This window comes from Pristiophorus japonicus, chromosome 5 (assembly GCF_044704955.1).
Source record: "Pristiophorus japonicus isolate sPriJap1 chromosome 5, sPriJap1.hap1, whole genome shotgun sequence".
Lineage (NCBI taxonomy): Eukaryota > Metazoa > Chordata > Chondrichthyes > Pristiophoridae > Pristiophorus > Pristiophorus japonicus.
Window position 1 is genome coordinate 51,994,184 of NC_091981.1, and position 23,333 is coordinate 52,017,516.

The 23,333-nt window shown below is 42.1% G+C and overlaps 1 protein-coding gene across 2 annotated transcripts in view; it reads right to left on the reverse strand.

The window, feature by feature from the left end:
• cdkal1 (CDK5 regulatory subunit associated protein 1-like 1) overlaps positions 1 to 23,333 on the reverse strand; it is a 1,217,472-nt gene that overhangs the window by 279,542 nt on the left and 914,597 nt on the right. For both annotated transcript variants that reach the window (XM_070880626.1, XM_070880627.1), the window contains exon 11: positions 11,046 to 11,226. In XM_070880626.1, the coding sequence (XP_070736727.1) occupies positions 11,046 to 11,226 (181 nt within the window). The remainder of the gene's footprint in view (positions 1 to 11,045; positions 11,227 to 23,333) is intronic.

Below are 23,333 nucleotides of genomic sequence, written 5' to 3' on the forward strand. Positions count from 1 at the left end.
TTTAAAAAGAGGTACATTTTTGAGGAAAAATTGTTTGACAAACCCTTTTTCTCAGGGGAATGAGCTGTGTGTCATTTTTGCCTTTATACAGATGTGACATTGACCCATTTTAACACTGAATAGAAATCATAGAATTTTACATCAGAAAAAGCCATTTGGCCAATTGAGCCCGAATGGCTCTCAGTAAGTGCCATCCATTTAGTCCCACTCCCCTGATTTTTCTGCATACTTGTTTATATTTTTCTTTTCCCCGTAGTAAGATTAGGTAACTCAGCACAGACTGGGGGAATGTCCCAATTATGCAAGCTCATAGGAGAGACAAAAAAAACCAGGAAAAGACTATAGAAAATTCCTCTCCAACCTGTGAAGGAAACTAAGCAAGCTCCAAGGGACTGTGATAAACAGTACTCCTCTACTGACTCTCTCATGACTGGAGATATCCTCTACTCTCAGGAATTTGTCCAGTTCTCTTTTTTGAAGGTCGGTAATGACCCATAGTTATCATATGTTTTGGTAATTTATTCTAGAGGTCAATGACTCGCTGAAAATAAATACTTCCTGGCATCTAACCAAATCTATGCTTCCTAATTCTCAAATAATCAATCCACGCAAACAGAATGTATTTGCTTTATCATTTTAAAAGCACACCATCACCTTGAAATTTATACTTTTCCAATGAAGATTTTGGGGCGGGGGGGTTGACATAAATATTAAAATTAAAGGACACAGTAAAATTACCAGTATTTTATATATTATCCAACACTCAACACAAGCCAACTATGCAAATTGAAATTAGGGATAGAAAAACAGATTATTTAGAATACATTTTTAAATCATGGCAAATCAAATATGCATACCAACTTTAAAAATAAAAGTGCGTAATGCTTTATTGTTATTTTGCAGCCTATATAATAGGAAGTAGCCTGTTGAAGGTATGTGATTGTGGGTATTACTTGAAGCATTCACATTTACTTCAAATAGACAGAAGCTAGGATATTCAAAGCTAAATGTCATGTAGTTTAGAACATTTTTATTTTCTTCCAACAATCAGCCTTGCATATCTTCAAAGGGATTTGTGACTTTAATGTAAACACTTATACAAAAGGAGCACAGGGCAGGTAATGACATTCACTTACATGACATAATTGCTTCCTAAAATCATTACTTCTCATTTAATTTACCTGTCAGCGAAGTCTTTGAGGTGTCAACTGCAGCATTGTTGAAAAATTATTTATCTTGCTGGGAAAGCTTAAATCATTAAACAAAACCTAAACATGTTTGTACAGATTTTTAAACATTATCATGTGACAAAATCTTAAATGTAAAATCCTGTCAGCAACAGACAATTTTAAAATATTTCAAATGGCACAGTACATCATTGCTCCAATATAGTGTGTAAGGAGTGGGAGAATGTGGGTTCATATAGCCATAATTCCCCACACATTAAGTTTCCAGCCTTGGTTGTGTTCCCAGCAGAGGCAACAAGCTGACAGTGGGTGCTCCTAAAGAGGAGGGAGGGGAGATTAATATCCTAATTTTTAAAAGTCTCCTCAGATTCAAGCGAAGCTCTGGCTAGAGCCTAACAGCAGGTGCCTTAATAATACATGGCATGGGGGAAATAAAAATGTTTGTTGGTTGATCAGTTGTTCTATTATGTCTGCGTATGATGACTGAAAATGATAGATGTGCAGAGATATTAATTTAATGCTGCTGTTAAATATTTCTTGACTACATAAAAGAAAGATGCTATGAAAACAACAGTTCTGCATTTCTGCAGCAGGAGAGTAAAACAAGATTTTTTTTCAAAAAAAGTTTCTGTCACCAAGACTCTGTACTGAGATTTTGATTTTGACGAGGTTTTGATTTCTCTACTGCATCAGAAACCTACAGCACATTTTATGCTAAGCAGCTTCAAATTTCACTTGCACAAAATTAAAGCAGTTTTTGGTTTCAAGGTCTTTAAATGGTTAGTGAATCTTTGCAGTCTATTTATTAAGTGAATCATGTATTCCACTTATTAAGTGAATCAATATAGTTTCTGACCTTTGACACACAGGATGTAAATCGAGTGCACCTCTTTTGTCGCTTATTCTGCACTTTTATTGTACATATGGGCATTTCTCTAGCATTTTTTCAACAGTTACCTTTCCTGATAGTGGAATTATTTCCTTAGTTTTCTCCATTATTTGGAAACAGCGAGAACCTCAGAGCTTCTGGCAATGATGAGAACTAACCAAAAATCTTAAAAGCTATATAAATAAAATTTGACCACTTAATTATATATATTTTGCATATTTGTTCTCAGCATGTGACAACACTGCTACGGCAGTATTTACTGCCCATCTTTTGCTGCCTGTAGTGCGAGACTGGAATTGTGTAGACCACACCCTGAACGACAATAGTGAACCAGTTGGGTTTTGACAACTCAGCAGCTTTCACTGTCAGTTTTTTGTGGTGATAACCCACCAATTACCAGATTTATTCAATCCAATTTCACAACTCATCTGGGTTGCTGGTGCAACACTATACCTCTTCAACACAGTATTTAGGGTGCTTTTACACTACAGTTGTAGCATCGGTGAAAAGCAGTTTCACTTTGCATTGATGAGCAATTACAGGTTGAACCTCCCTTATCCGACACCCTCGGGACCTGGCCTGTGCCGAATGAGGGATTTTGCCGGATGAAGGGAGGTCATCGGCCCGAGTTGGGGGGGGCAGGGGAGAAGAAGAGGTGGTCATCCAAGGTTTGGGGGGGGGGGGGGGGGGGGGGAGGGAGGGAAAGGAGGTCGTCCGAGGTTTTAAGGGGGGGAGGGGGAGGAGGTCGGCGGCCCGAGCGGGCCCCAAAGGGTCGGCGCGGCCGGAGCGGGCCCTGAAAAGTCAGCGCTATCGAATGGGCCTGAAGATTCGGCACTGCCTGAGCGGGTCCGAGCTCACGTCACACCGGCCCGACCCCCTGAAGGGAGCGCCGAGCGGAGGAATGGCTGGCCCGAGGATGCGACCTGCCGCCACCCACCCCCCCTCCCTCCCGGAGGGAGCGTTGTGGGGAGGATGCAGCCCGCCGACCCGACCTCCCAGAGGGAGCGCTGAGCGGAGGAGTGACCGGCCCGAGGACTGTGGCTGCAAGAGTTCCAGCAGGGCGATGAGGAGGAGGCAGCTGATAACCCCAGCATCGAGGAGAAAGATTATATTGGTGAGTATCCAGTACAAATTTTTTTTTAAAATGTGTTCTGAGACCGGTCGCGGGAGTCCGGCGGTTTTTCAGGGCTGGCTGGGGAATGGAAGGTCGCAGTGGGGGGATCTGCAACAGAATCATAGATCTGCAAAAAAATGATAAACAACAGAAAAAGATAATTATTTAGAAATAATCGCGGGAGTTGGCAGGGAAGGAAGGATTTTGACCGACCACGTACTGCATATGCGCCACCTGGCGGCTGGGAATGGTGTCAGATGAGGAGTGTTGCCAGATAAAGGAGTCCCGGATAACAGAGGTTCAATCTGTATCGTGTTTATGCAGCCAGAATCTGATGTCAGGGCCTGACATGACGTGGGAACAAAGCAGAGCTCCTGAACCAGGGGTTGTCTCTCCACTTTGTTTATGAAGGGGAAGTCATGTTTGAGAAATTTGCTGAAGTTCTTTGAGGATTTAACGAACAGGTGGATGAAGGGGAACCAGCGGATGTGGTGTACTTGGACTTCCAGAAAGCATTTGACAAGGTGCCACATAAAAGGTTACTGCACAAGATAAAAGGTCACGGGGTTAGGGGTAATATATTAGCATGGATAGAGGATTGGCTAACTAACAGAGAAAAGAGAGTCGGGATAAATGGTTCATTCTCTGGTTGGCAACCAGTAACTAGTGGGGTGCCGCAGGGCTCAGTGCTGGGACCCCAATTATTTACAATCTACATTAACGACTTGGAAGAAGAGACTGACTATAACGTAGCCAAGTTTTCTGACGATACAAAGATGGGAGGAAAAGCAATGTGCGAGGAGGACACAAAAAATCTGCAAAAGGACATAGACAGGCTAAGTGAGTGGACAAAAATTTGGCAGATGGAGTATAACATTCCTGCTTTCTCATCATACCCCTTGATTCCCCTAGTAGTAAGGACTTCATCTAACTCCCTTTTGAATATATTCAGTGAACTGGCCTCAACAACCTTCTGTGGTAGAGAATTCCACAGGTTCACCACTCTCTGGGTGAAGAAATTCCTCCTCATCTCGGTCCTAACTGGCTTACCCCTTATCCTTAGACTGTGTCCCCTGGTTCTGGACTTCCCCAACATTGGGAACATTCTTCCTGCATCTAACCTGTCTAACCCCATCAGAATTTAAAATGTTTCTATGAGGTCCCCTCTCATTCTTCTGAACTCCAGTGAATACAAGCCCAGTTGATCCAGTCTTTCTTGATAGGTCAGTCCCGCCATCCCGGGAATCAGTCTGGTGAACCTTCGCTGCACTCCCTCAATAGCAAGAATGTCCTTCCTCAGGTTAGACCACCAAAACTGTACACAATACTCCAGGTGTGGCCTCACCAAGGCCCTGTACAACTGTAGCAACACCTCCCTGCCCCTGTACTCAAATCCCCTCGCTATGAAGGCCAACATGCCATTTGCTTTCTTAACCGCCTGCTGTACCTGCATGCCAACCTTCAATGACTGATGTACCATGACACCCACGTCTCTTTGCACCTCCCCTTTTCCTAATCTGTCACCATTCAGATAATAGTCTGTTTCTCTGTTTTTACCACCAAAGTGGTGCATGAAACACAACGATGGTATGCAGGTACAGCAAGTGATCAGAAAGACCAATGGTATCTTGGCCTTTATTGCAAAAGGGATAGCGTATAAAAGCAGGGAAGTCTTGCGACAGCTGTATAAGGTATTGGTGAGGCCACACCTGGAATACTGCGTGCAGTTTTGGTTTCCATATTTGTGAAAGGATATAATTGTTTTGGAGGCAGTTCAGAGAAGGGGATTTGAATATAGGTCTTAATGCAGTTGTACAGGGCCTTAGTGAGGCCTCACCTGGAATAGTGTGTTCAGTTTTGGTTTCCTAATCTGAGGAAGGACGTTCTTGCTATTGAGGGAGTGCAGCGAAGGTTCACCAGACTGATTCCAGGGATGGCTGGGCTGTCATATGAGGAGAGACTGGATCAATTGGGCCTTTATTCACTGGTGTTTAGAAGGATGAGAGGGGATCTCATAGAAACGTATAAGATTCTGACGGTACTGGACAGGTTAGATGCGGAAAGAATGTTCCCGATGTTGGGGAAGTCCAGAACCAGGGGACATAGTCTTAAGATAAGGGGTAGGCCATTTAGGACTGAGATGAGGAGAAACTTCTTCACTCAGAGAGTTGTTAACCTGTGGAATTCCCTACCGCAGAGAGTTGTTGAGGCCAGTTCATTGGATATATTCAAAAGGGAGTTAGATATGGCCCTTACAGCCAAAGGAATCAAGGGGTATGGAGAGAAAGCAGGAAAGGGGTACTGAAAGAATGATCAGCCATGATCTTATTGAATGGCGGTGCAGGCTCAAAGGGCCGAATGGCCTACTCCTGCACCTATTTTCTATGTTTCTATGTAAGGTTCACTAGGTTGATTCAGGGGATGAGGGGGTTGACTTATGAGGAAAGGTTGAATAAGTTGGGCCTCTACTCATTGGAATTCAGGTGATCTTATCGAAATGGATAAGATTATAAGGGGGCTTGACAAGATGGATGCAGAGAGGATGTTTCCACTGATGGGGGAGACTAGAACTAGAGGGCATGACCTTAGAATAAGGGGCCGCCCATTTAAAACAGAGACGAGGAGAAATTTCTTCTCTCAGCGGGCTGTAAATCTGTGGAATTCACTGCCTCAGAGAACTGTGGAAGTTGGGACATTGAATACATTTAAGATGGAAATCGACAGTTTCTTAAAAGATAGGGGGATAAGGGGTTATGGGGAGCGGGCGGGAAAGTGGAGCTGAGTCTTTGATCAGATCAGCCATTATCTTATTGAATGGCGGAGCAAGCTCGAGGGGCCGTATAGCCTACTCCTGTTCCTAAGTTCTTATGTTTGTTTCAAAGTCAGTTCGCTCCTTCGAAACCAATATGCACTCCACAACTTTAGCAACAGTGTGAAGCTGAAACGGCTTTGCACCAACATCAAAGTGTAGTGTGAATGCAACATCAAGGTTTAATACTTCAAAAAAGATCTGTACAATATTTTTATCCATTGTTAAACATTATACACGGTGGAAAAAAATGCAGTTGAAACAATACTTGAAAAATGTTCACATTGTTATAGTCCCAATGCCAAAGTATTTCTACTTGTAACGTGAAAACAAACTGGCCATTTAAATTAGTACTTTTAGGTACCATCCCAGTGCATTTCCTTCAATGGATCCAAATCACAGTTACGATGCAGTTCCTCGTGAGGCTTTTAAGTAGGACTTCTGTACATGTTCTGTTCATTGCCATTTAATATTTTAAAAAGAAGACAACTCTCCGATTTTCAATTTAATCCTGTTGTTTTTTTTTTCAGTTGTTTGGGAAATTTCTTCTTCTGCAATCCTATTATTTTCAAGTAACAACTGGTTTAAAACTAAATTGTACAGAAGCAAAATACTGCTGATGCTGGAATTTGGAATAAAAACAGAACATGCTGGAAATCTCAGCGGGTCAGGCAGCAGCTGTGGAGAAAAAGCAGAGTAACATTTCGGGTCGACGCCCCTTCGTCAGTGTTCGGAAAGAACAGATTCTTAACAAGCACTGAAAGGGGGAGGCGAAGAAAGAACAAAAGGGAAGGTCTGTGATAGGGAAGGCAGGAGAGATTAGAGAGACAAAAGGGATGATGGGTCGAATTGAAATGGTAATGCCAGGAGTTAGAAAAACATTCGTCAAGCTAGGGTGTGAATGGTGGAATAATGACCAGCTGCCATTGGAGACAAGGAGAAAAAAGAAACAGGGGTCGTGGGGGGGTGCAGTGAAGCCAAAGATTGGCAGTGGTTATGCTCTGAAATTGTTGAACTCGATGTTGAGTCCAGAAGGTTGTAAAGTGCCTAAACAAAAGATGAGATGCTGTTCCTTGAGCTGGCGCTGAGCTTCGTTGGAACAGTGTAGGAGGCCGAGGTCAGAGTGGAAGTGCAGTGGAGAATTAAAGTGACAGGCGACCGGAAGCTCAGGGTCACACTTGCGGACTGAACAGAGGTGCACCGCAAAGCAATCACCCAATCTATGCTTGGTCTTCCCAATGTAGAGATCATCATCGCGTGAGCAGCAAATACAGTATATTAAATTGAAAATCCAAGTAAATCACTGTTTCATCTGGAAGGACTATTTGGGGCCCTGGATAATGGGAAGGGAGGAGGTAAAAGGGCAGGCGTTACATCTCCAGCGCTTGCACGGAAAGGAGCCGTGGGAAGGGAGGGTGTGTTGGGGGTGACTGGAATAGACCAGGGTGTCGCGGAAGGAGCAGTCCCTTCGGAATGTTGAGGGGGGAGGGAAGGGAAAGATGTGATTGATGGTGGGATCATGCTGGAGGTGGCGGAAATGGCAGAGGATGACTCGTTGAACATGGAGGCTGGTGGAGTAAAAGATGAGGACAAGGGGAACCCTGTCATGGTTCTGAGAGGTTCTAACACTAAATTGTATTCATCCATCAGGAACAAACTACAAGCTTTCTCATAGAGTTACTGCTTTTAGTTTACTGAAGTTTAGCAGGTGATATGTAGGCGGGCAAGTACTTCCATATTCACCATTCCAAACAAACCAACATGGCACAGCTCTACCCTGTGAGGTCATATAGAAGTCTGCACGAACCCACTGTAATAAAATCAGTAGCTGCCATAAATATGTTTATTTTTAGACTGAATGTAATCTCCTTTGGAGGCTAACTCTACACAACCATTCCCTTCCACAATCCAAACCACTCCCAGGGATACGAACAGGCCAAATAAAAGGGGAAATAAGCCAGCAAAAGCAAACCACCCATTGCCCAACAAACCAATTCGGAAAGTGACCCCTCCAGTAGTCAAGCAGGACTTATACCATTCCTCCCCTTAGCCTAACTGAACCCTGGGAGCCAAGAACAGATTGTATCAATTTGCATTTTGCATATTGTAGGCTATGGCCATAGCAAGAAACCTAATGTTCTCACTCTCAAATCAAAATATGAAATGGATTTGCAAAATATTTATAGAAACATTGAAACATAGAAATCTACAGTGCAGAAGGAGGCCATTTCGGCCCATCGTGTCCATGCCGGCTGATAAAGAGCCACACGGCCCTCGGTCAGCAACTCTGAAGGTTACATATAAAGCTATGAACAATAAACAATGGGGGAAATTCAATCAGATTAGTCAAACATGATCTTCCCTTAACAAATCCGTGCTGACTATCCCGAATTAATCTTTTGCCTTTCCAAATGTAGATTTATCCTGTCTTTCGGGATTTTTTCCAATAATTTTCCCACCACTGAGGTTAGGCTGACAGGCCTGTAATTACTCGGCCTATCCCTTTCTCCCTCCTTAAACAAGGGTATCACATTAGCAGTCCTCCAGTCCTCTGGCACCATACCTAAATCCAGAGGACTGGAAAATGATGGTCAAGGCCTGTGCTATTTCCTCTTTTACTTCGCTCAACAGCCTGGGATGCATTTCATCCGGGCATGGGGACTTATCTACTTTCAAAGCTACTAAACTCCTCAATACTTCCTCTCTCACTATGTTTATTTCATCCAGAATTTCACACTCCTCCCTGATAGCAGTACCTGCATTGCCCCTTTCCTTTGTGAAAACAGATGCAAAGTATTCATTAAGAGCCATACCAACATCTTCTGCCTCCATACAAATATTACCCTCATAGTCTCTATTAGGCCCTACCCTTTCTTTAATTACCCTCTTGCTCTTAATATATTTATAGAACATCTTTGGGTTTTCCTTAATTTTGCTAGCCAAAAATTTTTCATGCTCTCTCTTAGCTTCCTAATATCCTTTTTAATTTTACCTTTGAACTTTCTATATTCCTCCAAAGATTCTATAGTATTTAGCCGTCGGTATATGACATAAGCTTCTCTTTTTTTCTTAATCCTCCCCTGTAAGTCCCTCGACATTCAGGGGGCTCTCGAATTGTTATTCCCACCCTTTTTCTTAAGGGCACATGTTTGGCCTGAACCTTCCGGATCTCCTCCTTGAATGCCTCCCACTGTTCCGATACTGATTTACTTACAAGTAGCTGGTTCCAGTCCATATGTGAAAGTACATTTCTGAAAATTCAAATGAAAACTACTCGCTGTCAGACGATTATTGGGACTAATCAATCTCTGAGTTCAGCTGATGAACGAACTATTTGACGAGATTATTGCCTTGCGTCATATTGTCATCCATGTGACACGATACACAAAAGGTATACTTTAAAGATACGGGAGAACATCAGGCAAAGGGTGCATAATACAGGTCAGCAAACACAACAGAAATTACAGATTGGGTCTGCTTAGTTAAACAGAGTGGGAGCTTCCATCATTCAAGTGTGTTTGTTCAAATCAACATTATGCTACTTATTTCATTTCATTTTAACCTTCTGAAGGAAGGATGATACAAATCACGACGTCATTAAAACAAATTCCACATGCTCTGCATCACTGCCAGTATAAACATTTATATTGGCAAGGTTCTGGATGAGATACATTTCTTTACTGCACCAAAATCCATTCATATCAGGACATTTATTTCACGTTATTAAAATGTCATTTTATCTGAAAAAAAATCTGTTATAGATCCCATAAGGTGACTGGATTAAGTTTCTAGAGGGAACATCTGGAATATAAGTAGCAAAGAAAAAGTTTTTGGAAGATGTCATCCCCTTCACCCCCACTGAAACTTATGGATCACATTTTCCCACACTGTTCTTCCATTCACACACCCCCTGTTTCCATCTGCAATACATTTTCTTACTATAGACACTATTCATGAAGGAATCTGGATTTTTTTGGATCTCCAATTATTACAAAAACACATACTGAAAATCTCGATCTAAACTTAAGAAAAGGTAAGTTGACTCCAATGGCTTGGCAGGTATCAACAGGCAGGGGTTATTTAAGGGGCTTGCCTGTTCTAATTTATCAGTCTTTGAAGACTTTCTGTTTCACAGTACTGTGATACATACACATACATGTGGTAGCCTGATTCAGCATTTGTAAGGTCATACTGGAATTTATGAAGTCACAATGCTGCGTGTGTTACCTGCCAAATAATAAGTGTTGATACAACAAATGTATCCCGTCTTACAGCAAGACAACAGCTGGCACAGACTGGTGCTCTTAAAACCCTTCTGGCTGGACAATAAGTAGAGTAACCTTTTGCTGTGCACTGATTTATTGTTGCTGTGCATAGAAGCTGCACTATTTATAGCTTGCTGATTAATGGGGGGAAAGTATGCACAACAGCCTCACGATTGCACTATTTTTTGGTACGGCTCCCGATGGAAGGTTTGAACAGAGTGGTTACTGTGTGAAGAAAACAGAATTGAGTTTGTGGACCCTTACAATGTTTTGCTGTGATAAAGTGTTCACAGTTCCTGTTCATTATAGTAGTGTGTAAATCAGGAGTTGCAAAAAGATGTCTTGACAAAATGAAATACAAATGTTCCATCGTCATTTTGATTCTCAATCATTTACCTTGTTAGCATTTGTGGTTGAATATACTGATGTGAAAAGCAGCTCTTGGTATTAACCAGAGCAGAAGCCTGTTACAGGCTATACATCAGGTCAGTCAAGATGTAAGCATTTAAGAATGTTGGCTGAACATTTCTGTAAAGGAATCCGGAACAGTGACAATTTCTGCACATTTGAGTATAAATAGCCATATATTCCAGAGCAGTGCTCCCATTCCCAAAACATGTTGGTAATTTGCATTTTGCGTTTAATATCTGTCTCAGCTGTCTGCTTTATGTAACTCGAAATGGTAATCATTATGGTTCATTAAAGAACCTGCCGGATCTATGGTTTATCTGGTTATAGTCAGTAAAAATGAGACGAAAAGTCATATGAATAAAGAGCTCACCACTTGGGCTGGGACTTGTTCCATTTTGGCAGCAGGAGTTCCTGGACGTGGGTAAAACTGATTGATGAACAGGCTCGGAAATTTGTACTCCTGAACTAGTTTCAGAGTTTCTTGGAAGTCTGCTTCTGTCTCTCCAGGAAAGCCACAGATAATGTCTGTGGCAATTGTAATCCCTGGCACGCTGAATGAAAAGATAAAAATTCAGATTAAAAATGCATGTTTTTTTAAACTCCCACGTGTTCACTCAATCATGTGTGCTGTGCTAAACGCACAGAATCCCTATTTATTTAACAGAGCAAAGGTCAAAATGATTAATCAAACCTATATATTTATACGCTCCAATCTAGTCAACGTAATTATACATCATTAAATCATTTGATCTAATGTAGGAAATAGCAAAAATTTGGATTACCTCCCTTGTAGGATTGCCTTTATTCTTTGAGTCGAAGTCTCCTCCACGTACCAATGGAAGTAAATCCATGCTATGTGGAAGATGCTTCTCTTGGAAGATTAGCATTTTCCCATTTTTCCTTATTCATACATATACTATGCAGATGCTAATAACCTACATTTTGGAAAGACCATGTGCCACAACAGCTTGTTCCTTTGTACAATGTAATTAATATAGAAAAACAGAGTCTAAATGAATGGTTATTGTGAAGATTTCATTGTGAGGGAGGAGAGGGCTATCTTGCTTTTATTCTTATTTGAACAGTGCCCGTGTTTTACAGGGTGCAAGAAGGCTTTAAGAGGTTGCCACCAAATCAGTGGCAAGAACTTTCAAAGACAACATATTAGAGAACCAAATGGAAAATGCCCCACAGATGTTAGTTGCTTTTATTTCAGGATCCTCAAATATAACACTTTAGATTATGTGGATATTTAGGATGACATGAGAATACAGGATTTTTATTGTCTAACTCAATTTACCAGCTATATATACACAATAATAAATCGACTTGAACATTAAATCGATTCATATGGAACAGAAAAGTACAAAAGCAGACCTGAAAAGAAAAATCAAGAAAATTAAGAAAGTTATGTGACAAAGAGGCAAAAAAGATCAAGATATAAAAAGAGAAAATGTGCAGGGCTTTGGGGAAAGGGCAGGGGAATGAGACTTATTGGACAGCTCTTTCACAGGCACTATGGGCTCTTTCTGTGCTTTAAGAGAAAGCGAAAGAGAAAAAGAAAGTGAGAGAGAGAGAGAGAGAGAAATGGGGAAAGGCGGAGAGAGAGAAAGGGGGAGAGAAAGAGAATGATACAGAGAAGGAAAGCAATGTATTTGCTTTTGTGCAAAATCATTAATGAGTAATTTCTATTGTTCCTGTATAGACTGAATTAAGAAATAATTAATTAATTAAATAGTTTAGGGACAAAGATATGTAGATTTAACTGGAAATCTTCATCCAAGCAAAAACATTTTGGCAACTGAGTTCATGTTTACCACAAACTGTCATTGAGTCCATTTAAAAGTACCTGCTAATAAGTACTGTTTAAGGAGAATGATTCTTAAGAGAAGCTAATTTTCCATAATTGTTACAGACACCTTTGTGTGAAAGGTATAATACTCAGAAGTACCTATCATTTTGGAGATTTGAATACAATAATTAGCAGATTAAAAGCCTTGATTCTCACTTTTTCAAAAATGTCAGTTCCATTATGTGTGTCTATTCAACACCTCATGGTTTACTGACAATAATCTGTTTGATGCAAATTTCAGTTGAAATCCAGGTCTCAATAAACAGTCACAGTTATAGCAACTGAAAATGTTTATGTTTTCTAGAGTTTTTCTTTCAAACACTTTCCTTGTGCCTCATCTTTAATGGATTCCCCCATCTGCTGCTCCCCTCCTCCCTCTCCAGTTTAGGTCTTCTCATGTTACACACAATTTCTTGGGTCAAAAGGGCAGATAGGAGATTTGCTAATTATACATTTGGGCAGGGATGCACGAGGGGGGCCCTGGGCTAATTTTCCCTTGCTCAGTCTCTCTCTCTGCTGAAGTATCATCTAATACCAGCACCCTCCCTCTCATCCTCTCTACCATCATCCCCAACCATCACTACCATACCCTGGTTGAAGTCAGGAACTCAAACTGGGTGGAAATTATGGGCATAAACCTGCTTCTTATTAATTCACGGTATAGCTCAGAATACCAACATGCTTCAATTTTACCCATGAATAATGAAAGATGATGAATAGAGACTGAATCCTCAGCAATGAGTCTTCACCTCCCACCAACTCCCCATTTCTTTCTTTACCTCAGCCCATGGATCTTTGCCTTCAGGAAACGAGGAGTAAAGTGGCCCTTTGTCCAGACATTCCTCATGTTTTAGCCTGCATTGTCCGTGTTGCCAAGCAACTTGACCAAGGAGGGAATCACAATCAAGCCTGATTTTGTCCTCACCTGACATCCACATACATGCATTTCCAACAGGGGTCACTGGGTAACTGCACAAGATAAAAGTTCACAGGATTGGGGGTAATATATTAGCCTAGATAGAGGATTGGCTAATGAACTGAAAACAGAGACTAGGAATAAATGGTTCATTCTCAAGTTGGCAATCAGTAACCAGTGGGGTGCCGCAGGGATCAGTGCTGGGACCCCAACTATTTACAATCTATATTAACGACTTGGAAGAAGGGACTGACTGTAACGTAGCCAAGTTTTCTGACGATACAAAGATGGGAGAAAAAGCAATGTGTGAGGAGGACACAAAAAATCTGCAAAAGGACATAGACAAGCTAAGTGAGTGGTTGAAAATTTGACAGATGGAGTATAATGTTGGAAAGTGTGAGGTCATGCACTTCGGCAGAAAAAAAATCAAAGAGCAGGTTATTATTTAAATGGAGAAAGATTGCAAAGTGCTGCAGTACAGCAGGACCTGGGGGTACTTGTGCATGAAACACAAAAGGTTAGTATGCAGGTACAGCAAATGATCAGGAAGGCCAATGGAATATTGGCCTTTATTGCAAAGGGAATCGAGCAGAAAAGCAGGGAAGTCTTGCTACAGTTGTACAGGGTATTGGTGAGGCCACACCTGGAATACCGCATGCAGTTTTGGTTTCCATATTTACGAAAGGATATACCTGCTTTGGAGGCAGTTCAGAGAAGGTTCACTAGGTTGATTCCAGAGATGAGGGGGTTGATTTATGAGGAAAGGTTAAGTAGGTTGGGCCTCTACTCATTGGAATTCAGAAGAATGAGAGGTGATCTTATTGAAACAGAAAAGATATAGGGCCCAAATTTCCCCAACCCCATTTTCCAGCACATTCTCCCGAGATGTGCCGACTTTGTACGCTCAAAACGGCACCAAAAAACTTATTAACGACTCTGGTCACTCTGCTGTGTGTCCCGGGTCCTGGCGCGACGTTTCTAGTGGAGTGGGGGGTGGAGCTACAGCCCAGCATCAAAAACAGTGCCGGCAGCTGTGCGCATGCGCAGTGGAGTCTGTGCGCATGCGCAGTAGCTCCTCGCCTCCCATAGGCTGTGAGCTGGACCCAATGCTCGCCGCCCCTATCCCTGGCCGAAGGGACGACCCGATAATCTTCAACAGTAGTTCCCGATAAAACATGGGCCAGCAGGCAGCAGTGTGGAGAGAACGTTGCATTTTGTATGGGCACGTCAAATCGTTATGACCCAATACTGATTAAATTTTCCCTGGAGAGAAGTCCAGTCCCTCGGAGAGAAGTCCGGTCCCTCGGAGAGAAGTCCAGTCCCTCAGAGAAGTCAAGTCCCTCAGAGAAGTCAAGTCCCTCAGGGGGGGGGAGGGGGACCGAGTTAAGAAGATAGGACTTAAGTTTTATTTATGATTGATGGTTTTTATGCTTCTTTAATGTTATGAGGATGTTTAGTGCTTTGCAAGATCCTCTGTGCTTCCCTTCCCGCCCCCCCCCCCCCCCCCCACACCCATCTCTGGCTACCTGCGCTGATTTCTTAACTCTCCACAAGGGTTTTCTGTGCGGCCACAAGTGGTCACATACACTGGCCTAAGTTCGTTTAGAGCAACTATTAGCTGTCCAAGCTGGCTTAAATGGCCAAAACAGGCGTAGGTGGCTGGTAATGTCCCCTTTTGAAAAAAAAAACTAAAAAAAAAATCCTAACGAACTCACTTACATTGGCGTAAATTAAATGCGCAGAATGGGGATTTTTAAGATACTCCAGAAAAATCAAGTTGCTCCAAAAAAAACAGAACTCCTGGTCAAAGTTTGGCCCTATGAGGGGGCTTGACATGGTGGATGCAGAGAGGATATTTGCACTGATAGGGGAGACGAGAACTAGAGGGCATAATCTTAGAATAAGGGACCGCCCATGTAAAACTGAGGTGAGGAGAAATTTCTTCCCAGAGGGTTGTGGATCTGTGGAATTTGCTGCCTCAGAGAGCTATGGAAGCTGGGACATTGAGTAAATTTAAGGCAGAAATAGACAGTTTCTTAAACGATAAGAGAATAAGGGGTTATGGAGAGCAGGCAGGGAAGTGGACCTGAGTCCATGATCGGATCAGCCATGATCGTATTAAATGGCAGAGCAGGCTCGAGGGGCCGCATAGCTTACTCTTGCTCCTATTTCTTATGTTCTTATAAGATAAGCTGGCTGATTCTTTCCTTCATAGACCGGAGAGGTCAATCTTAATCCCTATCGTCTGTACAGGCCAGGAATTAAACTGGAATCTTTCAAATGTTTAAAACTCAATGTCATACCATATGATGGATTTACCTATTTCATGATTGGTTAGTAGTGGGGTCTACAATTTAGTGATTTCTATTTAATGTACAACACAGTGCTCCAACATTATATGGACTCTTCAAGTTAACGCCTTGAATAAATGTATGCCAAGGTCAAAGAGTTAACGCCATGATAGTACAGCCACAATTGCAGAGGATTTCCTGGTCCTATGTTTTAATGTGGAATGCATGTGTAATGCTGAAATATTAGATTTATTTTGGCATTTTTCCAAAATACACACAGATTTTGACTGAGCATCAGCAAAAATGGAAAATTCTAATTCTCTATTAAAAAAAACTTTGGTCACCCAAATTAAATAGTGAATTGCAGAAAATCTACCAGACTTGATTGGTCGCAAAGATAAATTCTCAATGTATGAATTGCTGCATTTACAGCAGCTAGTTGTATTTTTTCTATCACGCTTGTGTTTTATTTTTTGAGTTTCTTTACTCTTTCTAATTCTAGATATTTTTTGCTGCGGTGTTTCAGACTACTCTTGAAGGTGAGCTCCAGCTCCCTCAGTCATATAGTGTTTTCCTTGCTTACATTTCCGTGCAAATTTGTAACATGCCCAGGGATGAGACGGAGTAACCCCCTTCAGTTCGTTTCCGCTACTAGTTTTAGCACATGTCCTCACATGGTCCTCCCCATTTTTGGAAGAAGGGAGAATAACACCACATTCGCCTTGGGCTTCAAATGCCAAACAAATTTATGAAACAGTAAGTGAACAAGCAAATAGCAGCCATAAAACAACTTATATTTTATAGTAGTTAAGCCTGAACATCTCGTTTCAAAAGCATCAGACATACTCCAAGACCAGTAGACAAATGTTTTCAAAGAAAGCAACACAGGGCCAAGCAGATTTACATCACTGACTATTAAAATTGAAAAACGCTGCCAATGAAATACATTATTGAACAATTCCTAGAAGGTATGTGTATATTTGAACTGAATGCATTGTTCCCTCCCTTGAACATTCGGCAAAGACAACATGACTAAAATCTATAACAATTGTGGTGTTAAGGTGGGCTGAGATTTCTGTGAATGAAGCTAGTTTTTAACTCCTTATGAGCATGCCTGCCAATTTGTGCACAGCCCGGTTCCAGAAACAGCAATATAATTGAATACTTTAGTCAATGCTGCAGCTCTAGTCCTGTCCGGACTGCAGAATGTAACTGGCTAAGACTAAAAATTATGGAGTCTTCACCTGACTATCTTTGCAAAACCTCTTGGCTATGGTTGCCTGTCTGTCTCGAGATTATTTTCTGAAAAACCTAGTAAAGGGCCAAACCCATATGTAGGACATCATCAACAATGGAAAGGCTGGCGATAAAGAGGATGTAAAATTGCCAACAGATCAAACAAATCAGTAAAAAATTGAATTTGGTCCTTTTGAAGTAGCTGAAATGTTATGGGCTGAATGACTCATTCCACAATTTATGGTCTTAATTTTAGTAAGTTTTTCAGCAGCAATCTGAAGCTACAGTAGTCATTACTCCCCTTACTTACAAAGTGAACTTAGAGCCATCTAGTTGTATTTAAGTATAATACATTTTTTTTTTTAGAATGGAGTGTGCCTTCAAACCTCCCAAACACTTTTTCAGCCCCTCAGTCTATTCCGTACCCAGGTCAGTATTGTCTGTTGCATGACAAGCAATAAAATGAATTGAAATGTCAGCTGGATATATGGAAGTTAAAAAAACAAGAATGTTGACAGAGGTTGAGCTACAATGTAGCATTCCACTCACTCTGATCTTATGGGTTATTACATGCTTAAATTATGCAAAAGAACAAAATTAATTTAGATAAATCAAAACCAATATTCCAACCATAGAGAATTAATGTTGCCTTTGTACTTTTTTAATGATCTAAAATATGCATAATTCCTTCCAATTTTTCTTCAGTGCACTATGAATCATGAAAAAGCAAATTATTTGTAAAGGGCAGTTTTGAAAGATACTGTGAATAATGAGAAAATACCAAAGCCCAAGCAATTCAAATGTTTTAAATTTAAGTTAGGAAATAAATGTCTTTCTATTAAGGAGCTGCAAATTTTAATAGTGACTGCTTACAATACCCAGGCAGATAGGACTGGCTGCACAATAGGAGGCGGAATGTGGCTCATTAGCACGGTATGAATTTTCCATCAACCTCCTGACATTATGTTGTATGACAGGATCACATCCTATACAGAACTGTTTCGTTTAAAATTCAAATTTTATTCAGCTTGTTATTCAATATCCACACCAACAAACAATAGCATGGGTTGTTAAAAAAAGTCCATTTATGTTTCTCCTGAAAAATTCAAGGTCCTTGAACTGATTATTCCAAATTTGTCATCCATGCTTTAACATCAGGCTTTTTATTTTCACCCAAAACAAATTATTTTAATGGTTTTTAAAATCAATGGAGAGATTATTACAGCTGCTTTCCAGTCCTCTCTTGAATAGTCGTAGTTGTTTAAAGATTAGATATGTATGTCAGAGATAGATATGCCACAAATGAGAGGTACACCTTTTGCAAATTAAAAAACGGAAAGGCTGCATTACTAGTTTGCATGTGGGGGAGAATGTTGAAGTCCAAATTTTTACCAAGCATATATCTATTCATTGATTTTAATGATTTGTGATTCAGAAGATTTATGACTTTTACCTTCCAGTTAAGAGTTGGGTTTTATGAGCACATTTTGAAATGTGCTTTTAAAACATTAAAGATCGGTATCAAAGAATAATGTTGTCTTAATGTTCCACTGCTTAGTTGTGTTCTGTTTTGCGATTGTGCTTGCTCACACAGTTTCTGAAAGTTTGGATCAGTGTCTTTATCGTACCAGATCTGTGCGTGCTTTTATATCTTTAGACTAAGAAATCCCCCGGGGTTGATTTTAGCCTGCCGAAATTGCTATTAAGGAGCAGCAATGGCTTCAAAATGAGGTTGGTAGGCTTCCCCGTATACCCCGACGATTGTGGGCCTGTTCCTCCAGACCCCACAAAAGCATTGTGGGCCGCTACTAGCTCAGGTTCACACCTCCAGGCCTTGCCTCCCCACCCTCACTCAGGACCTACTAGCAGCTGCCACCGGCATCCCTTTGGCATTTCTGTGGCCCAAAACTGGCGAGCTGCCTGGGGATGCCTGCTTGGTGATCACAGCTCGTCAGTCGGCTCGGGCCTTCAAAATGGCAGAGGCTCCTTCGCCACCAGAACAGGCAGCCAGCTGGGCATGCTCCATTGGTCGGACACCCAAAAGTTAGAATCTATCCACCATCTCCTGACCAGCTTGAAAGTCTTCATGCACTGCAGATGCAGAAACACACTTTTTAATTAAAAAAATAAACATGTACTGAAATATGGAATGCACAGCCTGAAAGGGTGGTGGAAGAAGGTTCAGTAGTAACTTTCAAAAGGGAATTACATATGTACTTGAAAAGAAAAAAATTGCAAGGCTATGAGGAAATAATAGGGGAGTGGGACGAACTGGATATCTCTCAAAGAGCTGGTACAGGCATGGTGGGCCGAATGGCCCCTTTCTCTGCTATAAGATTCCAAGATTTCAATTCTGCTCATCCTGTTAATCCTTCTCCCATTCTCTCCTTTCCCATGCTCTATCTTATCTTTTTAATATATGTACACGCGTACACCTTTTCCTTGCCTTCTTTCTTCTTCTTCGGGGCTCCTGCCATCCACTTTGGAAATGGAAATTAGTTTCATAACACTGGATCTTTTTTGGCGCCGAACCAGATTTAAAGGATAATATTTCTAAAATGTCAAAAGCCTAGACACTGAAGACAGGACAAGTAAAATTAAACTGTTTAAATATTTTATTTTTAATTAAAGTAATATTTTGAGTGCATATTTTAGTAGTTTGGGGTGAATATTGCAATATTAAAGCTGCTGCTGGCATATGAGCAGCATTATTACTGCTGTTTGTTTCAGTGTGAGTTCAGTCTCTGGAGCTTGTAGCACCTCGATGAGTAAACCTATCCGTGACACATAAATGATTTAAAAAAAGGACAAATCTGACCAGACAGATGACATTGTCTCAGAGTCATGTATAATCCACTGATTTTAAACGCATGCTTCAAAAGCCTAACTCTCAGGAGTCTTTACAGTTAAAATATAATCTATACAGCTAGCCTTGTAGTCTCTTTCTTTAGAATAAGCTGTTTTGAACACAGTTGATTTAAAAAAACTATTAAAACTTATTTTTATCTGTACAATTCTAATTTCCGGTCCTTACAACTTCTACACGATTTAGGCCACCAGACAGTTTGGTTTTCTATGTGCAAAGAACGTCGAAGAGCAGCAACAACTTTATAATATCTACAAAGCCCATCTTTTTTCCACTGAAACATACAATAGAATTTCTGGTCTTCAATCATTCGGCATCAAAATACAAATACATAGGGCTAGAATTTCCTGTGGCTGACTGCCAAGTTTCTGAGCGGTATTGGGCATTGTGGGAGGCAATCAGGTGAGCGAAAATGTCCGTAGCCGAGTTACACCGGCGGTTTCGAAGTACCGCTGGGGAGCAGACCACCGGCGTGCACCATCCTCAGATCGCCCTGGCACGATATTTGGCAGAGCGGTGACCATAAGCTAAGTTTTTAAAAAACGGCCACGAGGATCAGCGGAGCTGGGAGTTGGTGAGTAATTCTTCAAGAAAAAGATTAGTAATTGGTTTGTTACTAATTATTTTAAAAAGGTGTTGTGGTGATTTAGTTTTAAAGTATCTTGGGAATGTTTTTTTGATTTTTTTAGTTGATGTTTTTTGAAAAATTATTTTTATTGTTTTTCTGGTGTGGGGCCCAACCCGCAGCCTTGGGGTAAATTTTTACTGATTTTTAAAATTTTTCGCCCATTTTGTTTAGGAACCGCCCAACCGACCCTATAACTTGTACTTTTTTGCCCAGAATGGGGGTCCAAGGCCCATGTTTTTCACTCAGCGGATTTAAACATTTTTTTTTAAAGAGAGAAGTTTGTGCCTGTGATAACCTTCCCAGTCTTAGCGGAATTTTGGGCGGCGATTGGGCGCTGGCGGGCTGATAGGAAATTCTAGCCCATAGAAACACAAATAACAAGGCTACTATTTCTGTTGTGTATGGAGAAAGAGTCAGTCTGAACACTGTGAGCTCAAAGTAAGGTGTGACTGTAGTCTTTTATTGCAGGTCTCCAGAGTGCCCCTCCAACCTATGAAGTCTCCTTAAATACCTGTGCTCCCAAGGAATTATGGGATCCCTTGGGACTCCAGGGGATGAGCCCTCTGGTGGCTATGCAGAGATAATACAAGTCCACATATAGACCAACATTCCCCCGCAAAGTCAAAAGTGCAACTATTTACGATGTGAGTCGATCTGGGGCCCTTCTTGCCCTGGTTGATCGTCTCAGTGTGAAAGCTGGTGTTGTTGAATCATTTGTTGGGCCCTTGCTGGGTTGCTGTGTAGCTGGCCTTGCTGGGCTGGCTGGTGTGTTCGGCCCTGCAGGGCTGCTGTGGATGATGAGTTCTGCTTCGTGGTCAACCGTGCTGCCGGTTGCCACTGGTGTGTATGTTGGGGGATCAAAAAAGGTAGGGAGGGTCCAAGGTGGCTTGTTCAGGATAGTCCATGAATCTGTGTTTGATTTGGTCCAAATGCTTCCGGTGAATGAGTCCATTTGAAAGTTTGACCCAAAACACCCTGCTCCCCTCTTTGGCCATGACAGTGCCGGGAAGCCACTTGGGACCTTGTCCATAATTTAATACAAATACAAGATCATTGATTTCAATCTCGCGTGACACATTTGCGCTATCACGGTATGCACTTTGTTGAAGCCGCCTGCTCGCTACCTGTTCATGTAGATCAGAGTGAACTAACGAAGGCCTCGTCTTAAGTGCTCTTTTCATGAGCAGTTCAGCAGGTGGGATCCCAGTGAGTGAGTGGGGTCTTGAGGGTAGCGAAGCAGGACTCGGGATAGGCGAGTCTGCAATGAGCCTTCAGTTACCCTCTTCAAGCCTTGCTTGATGGTTTGCACTGCTCTCTCTGCCTGAACATTGGACGCTGGTTTAAACGGGGCAGATGTGACATGTTCGATCCCGTTATGGGTCATGAATTCTTTGAACTCAGCACTGGTAAAACATGGCCCATTGTCGCTCACCAGGACATCGGTTAAGTCGTGAGTGGCAAACATGGCTTACAGGCTTTCAGTAGTGGCAGTGGACGTGCTTGCCGACATTATCTCACATTCAATCCACTTGGAGTATGCGTCGACAACCACAAGGAACATTTTACCTAAGAACGGGCCTGCATAGTCGATGTGTACCCTCGACCACGGTTTGGAAGGCCAAGCCCATAAACTTAGCTGGGGGCCTCCCTGGGTGCATCGCTTAACTGCGAGCATGTATTGCATCTGTGAACGCAGGACTCTAAGTCCGCATCGATACCGGGCCACCACACGTGGGATCTGGCTATCGCTTTCATCATTACGATGCCTGGGTGGATACTGTGGAGATCATTGATGAAGGTGTCTCTGCACTTCTTGGGGACCACTACTCGATTGCCCCACAGAAGGCAGTCTCTGCCTGTATAGACATTTCAGCTTTACGCCGCTGGAACGGCTTTATCTCTTCCTGCATTTCCACTGGGACACTGGACCAGCTCCCGTGAAGCATACAGCTTTTGACTAGAGATAATAAGGGGTCCTGGCTTGTCCAGGTTTTGATCTGCTGGGCAGTGACGGGTGATTGCTTCCATAACCATGGCTAGATCTGCGGGCTGCTGAGAGCATCGGGGCAGTTTTCTGTGCCTGGCCTGTAGCGGATGGCGTAGTTATATGCGGACAACGTGAGCGCTCATCTCTGGATGCGGGCCGATGCATTGGTATTTATCCCTTTACTCTCGGAAAACAGGGATATAAGTGGCTTATGGTCAGTTTCCAATTCGAATTTTAGCCCAAACAAGTATTGATGCATTTTCTTTACCCCACAGACACACGCTAACGTTTCTTCTTCAATCACGCTGTCGGCTCTCTCAACCTTAGACAGACTCCTGGATGCATAAGCAACTGGTTGCAGTTTCCCGAAATTATTAGCTTGTTGCGATACACACCCGATGCCATATGACGATGCATCACATGCTAGTACCAAAAGCTTACATGGATCATACAACACAAGCAATTTGTTTGAGCATAACAATTTTCTTGCCTTAACAAAGGCATTTTCTTGGTTTTTGCCCCAAACCCATTCGCCCCCTTTTCATAGTAAGTAAGACATGTCGTGGTTCTAGCAGGGTGCTGAGACCCGGTAAGAAGTTACCAAAGTAGTTCAAGAGTCCCAGAAACAATCTCAGCTCCGTCACGTTCTGTGGCCTCGGTGCGTTCTCGATTGCCTCTGTCTTCGCGTTAGTGGGCCTGATGCTGTCCACCGCAATCCTCCTTCCCAAAAACTCCACTTCAGGTGCCAGGAAAACGCACTTCGAGCGTTTTAACCTGAGCCCCACGCGGTTGAGTCGACTAAGAACCTCCTCCAGGTTCTGCAGGTGCTCGAATGTGTTCCGACCTGTGACCAAGATGTCGTCCTGGAAGACCAGGGTGTGC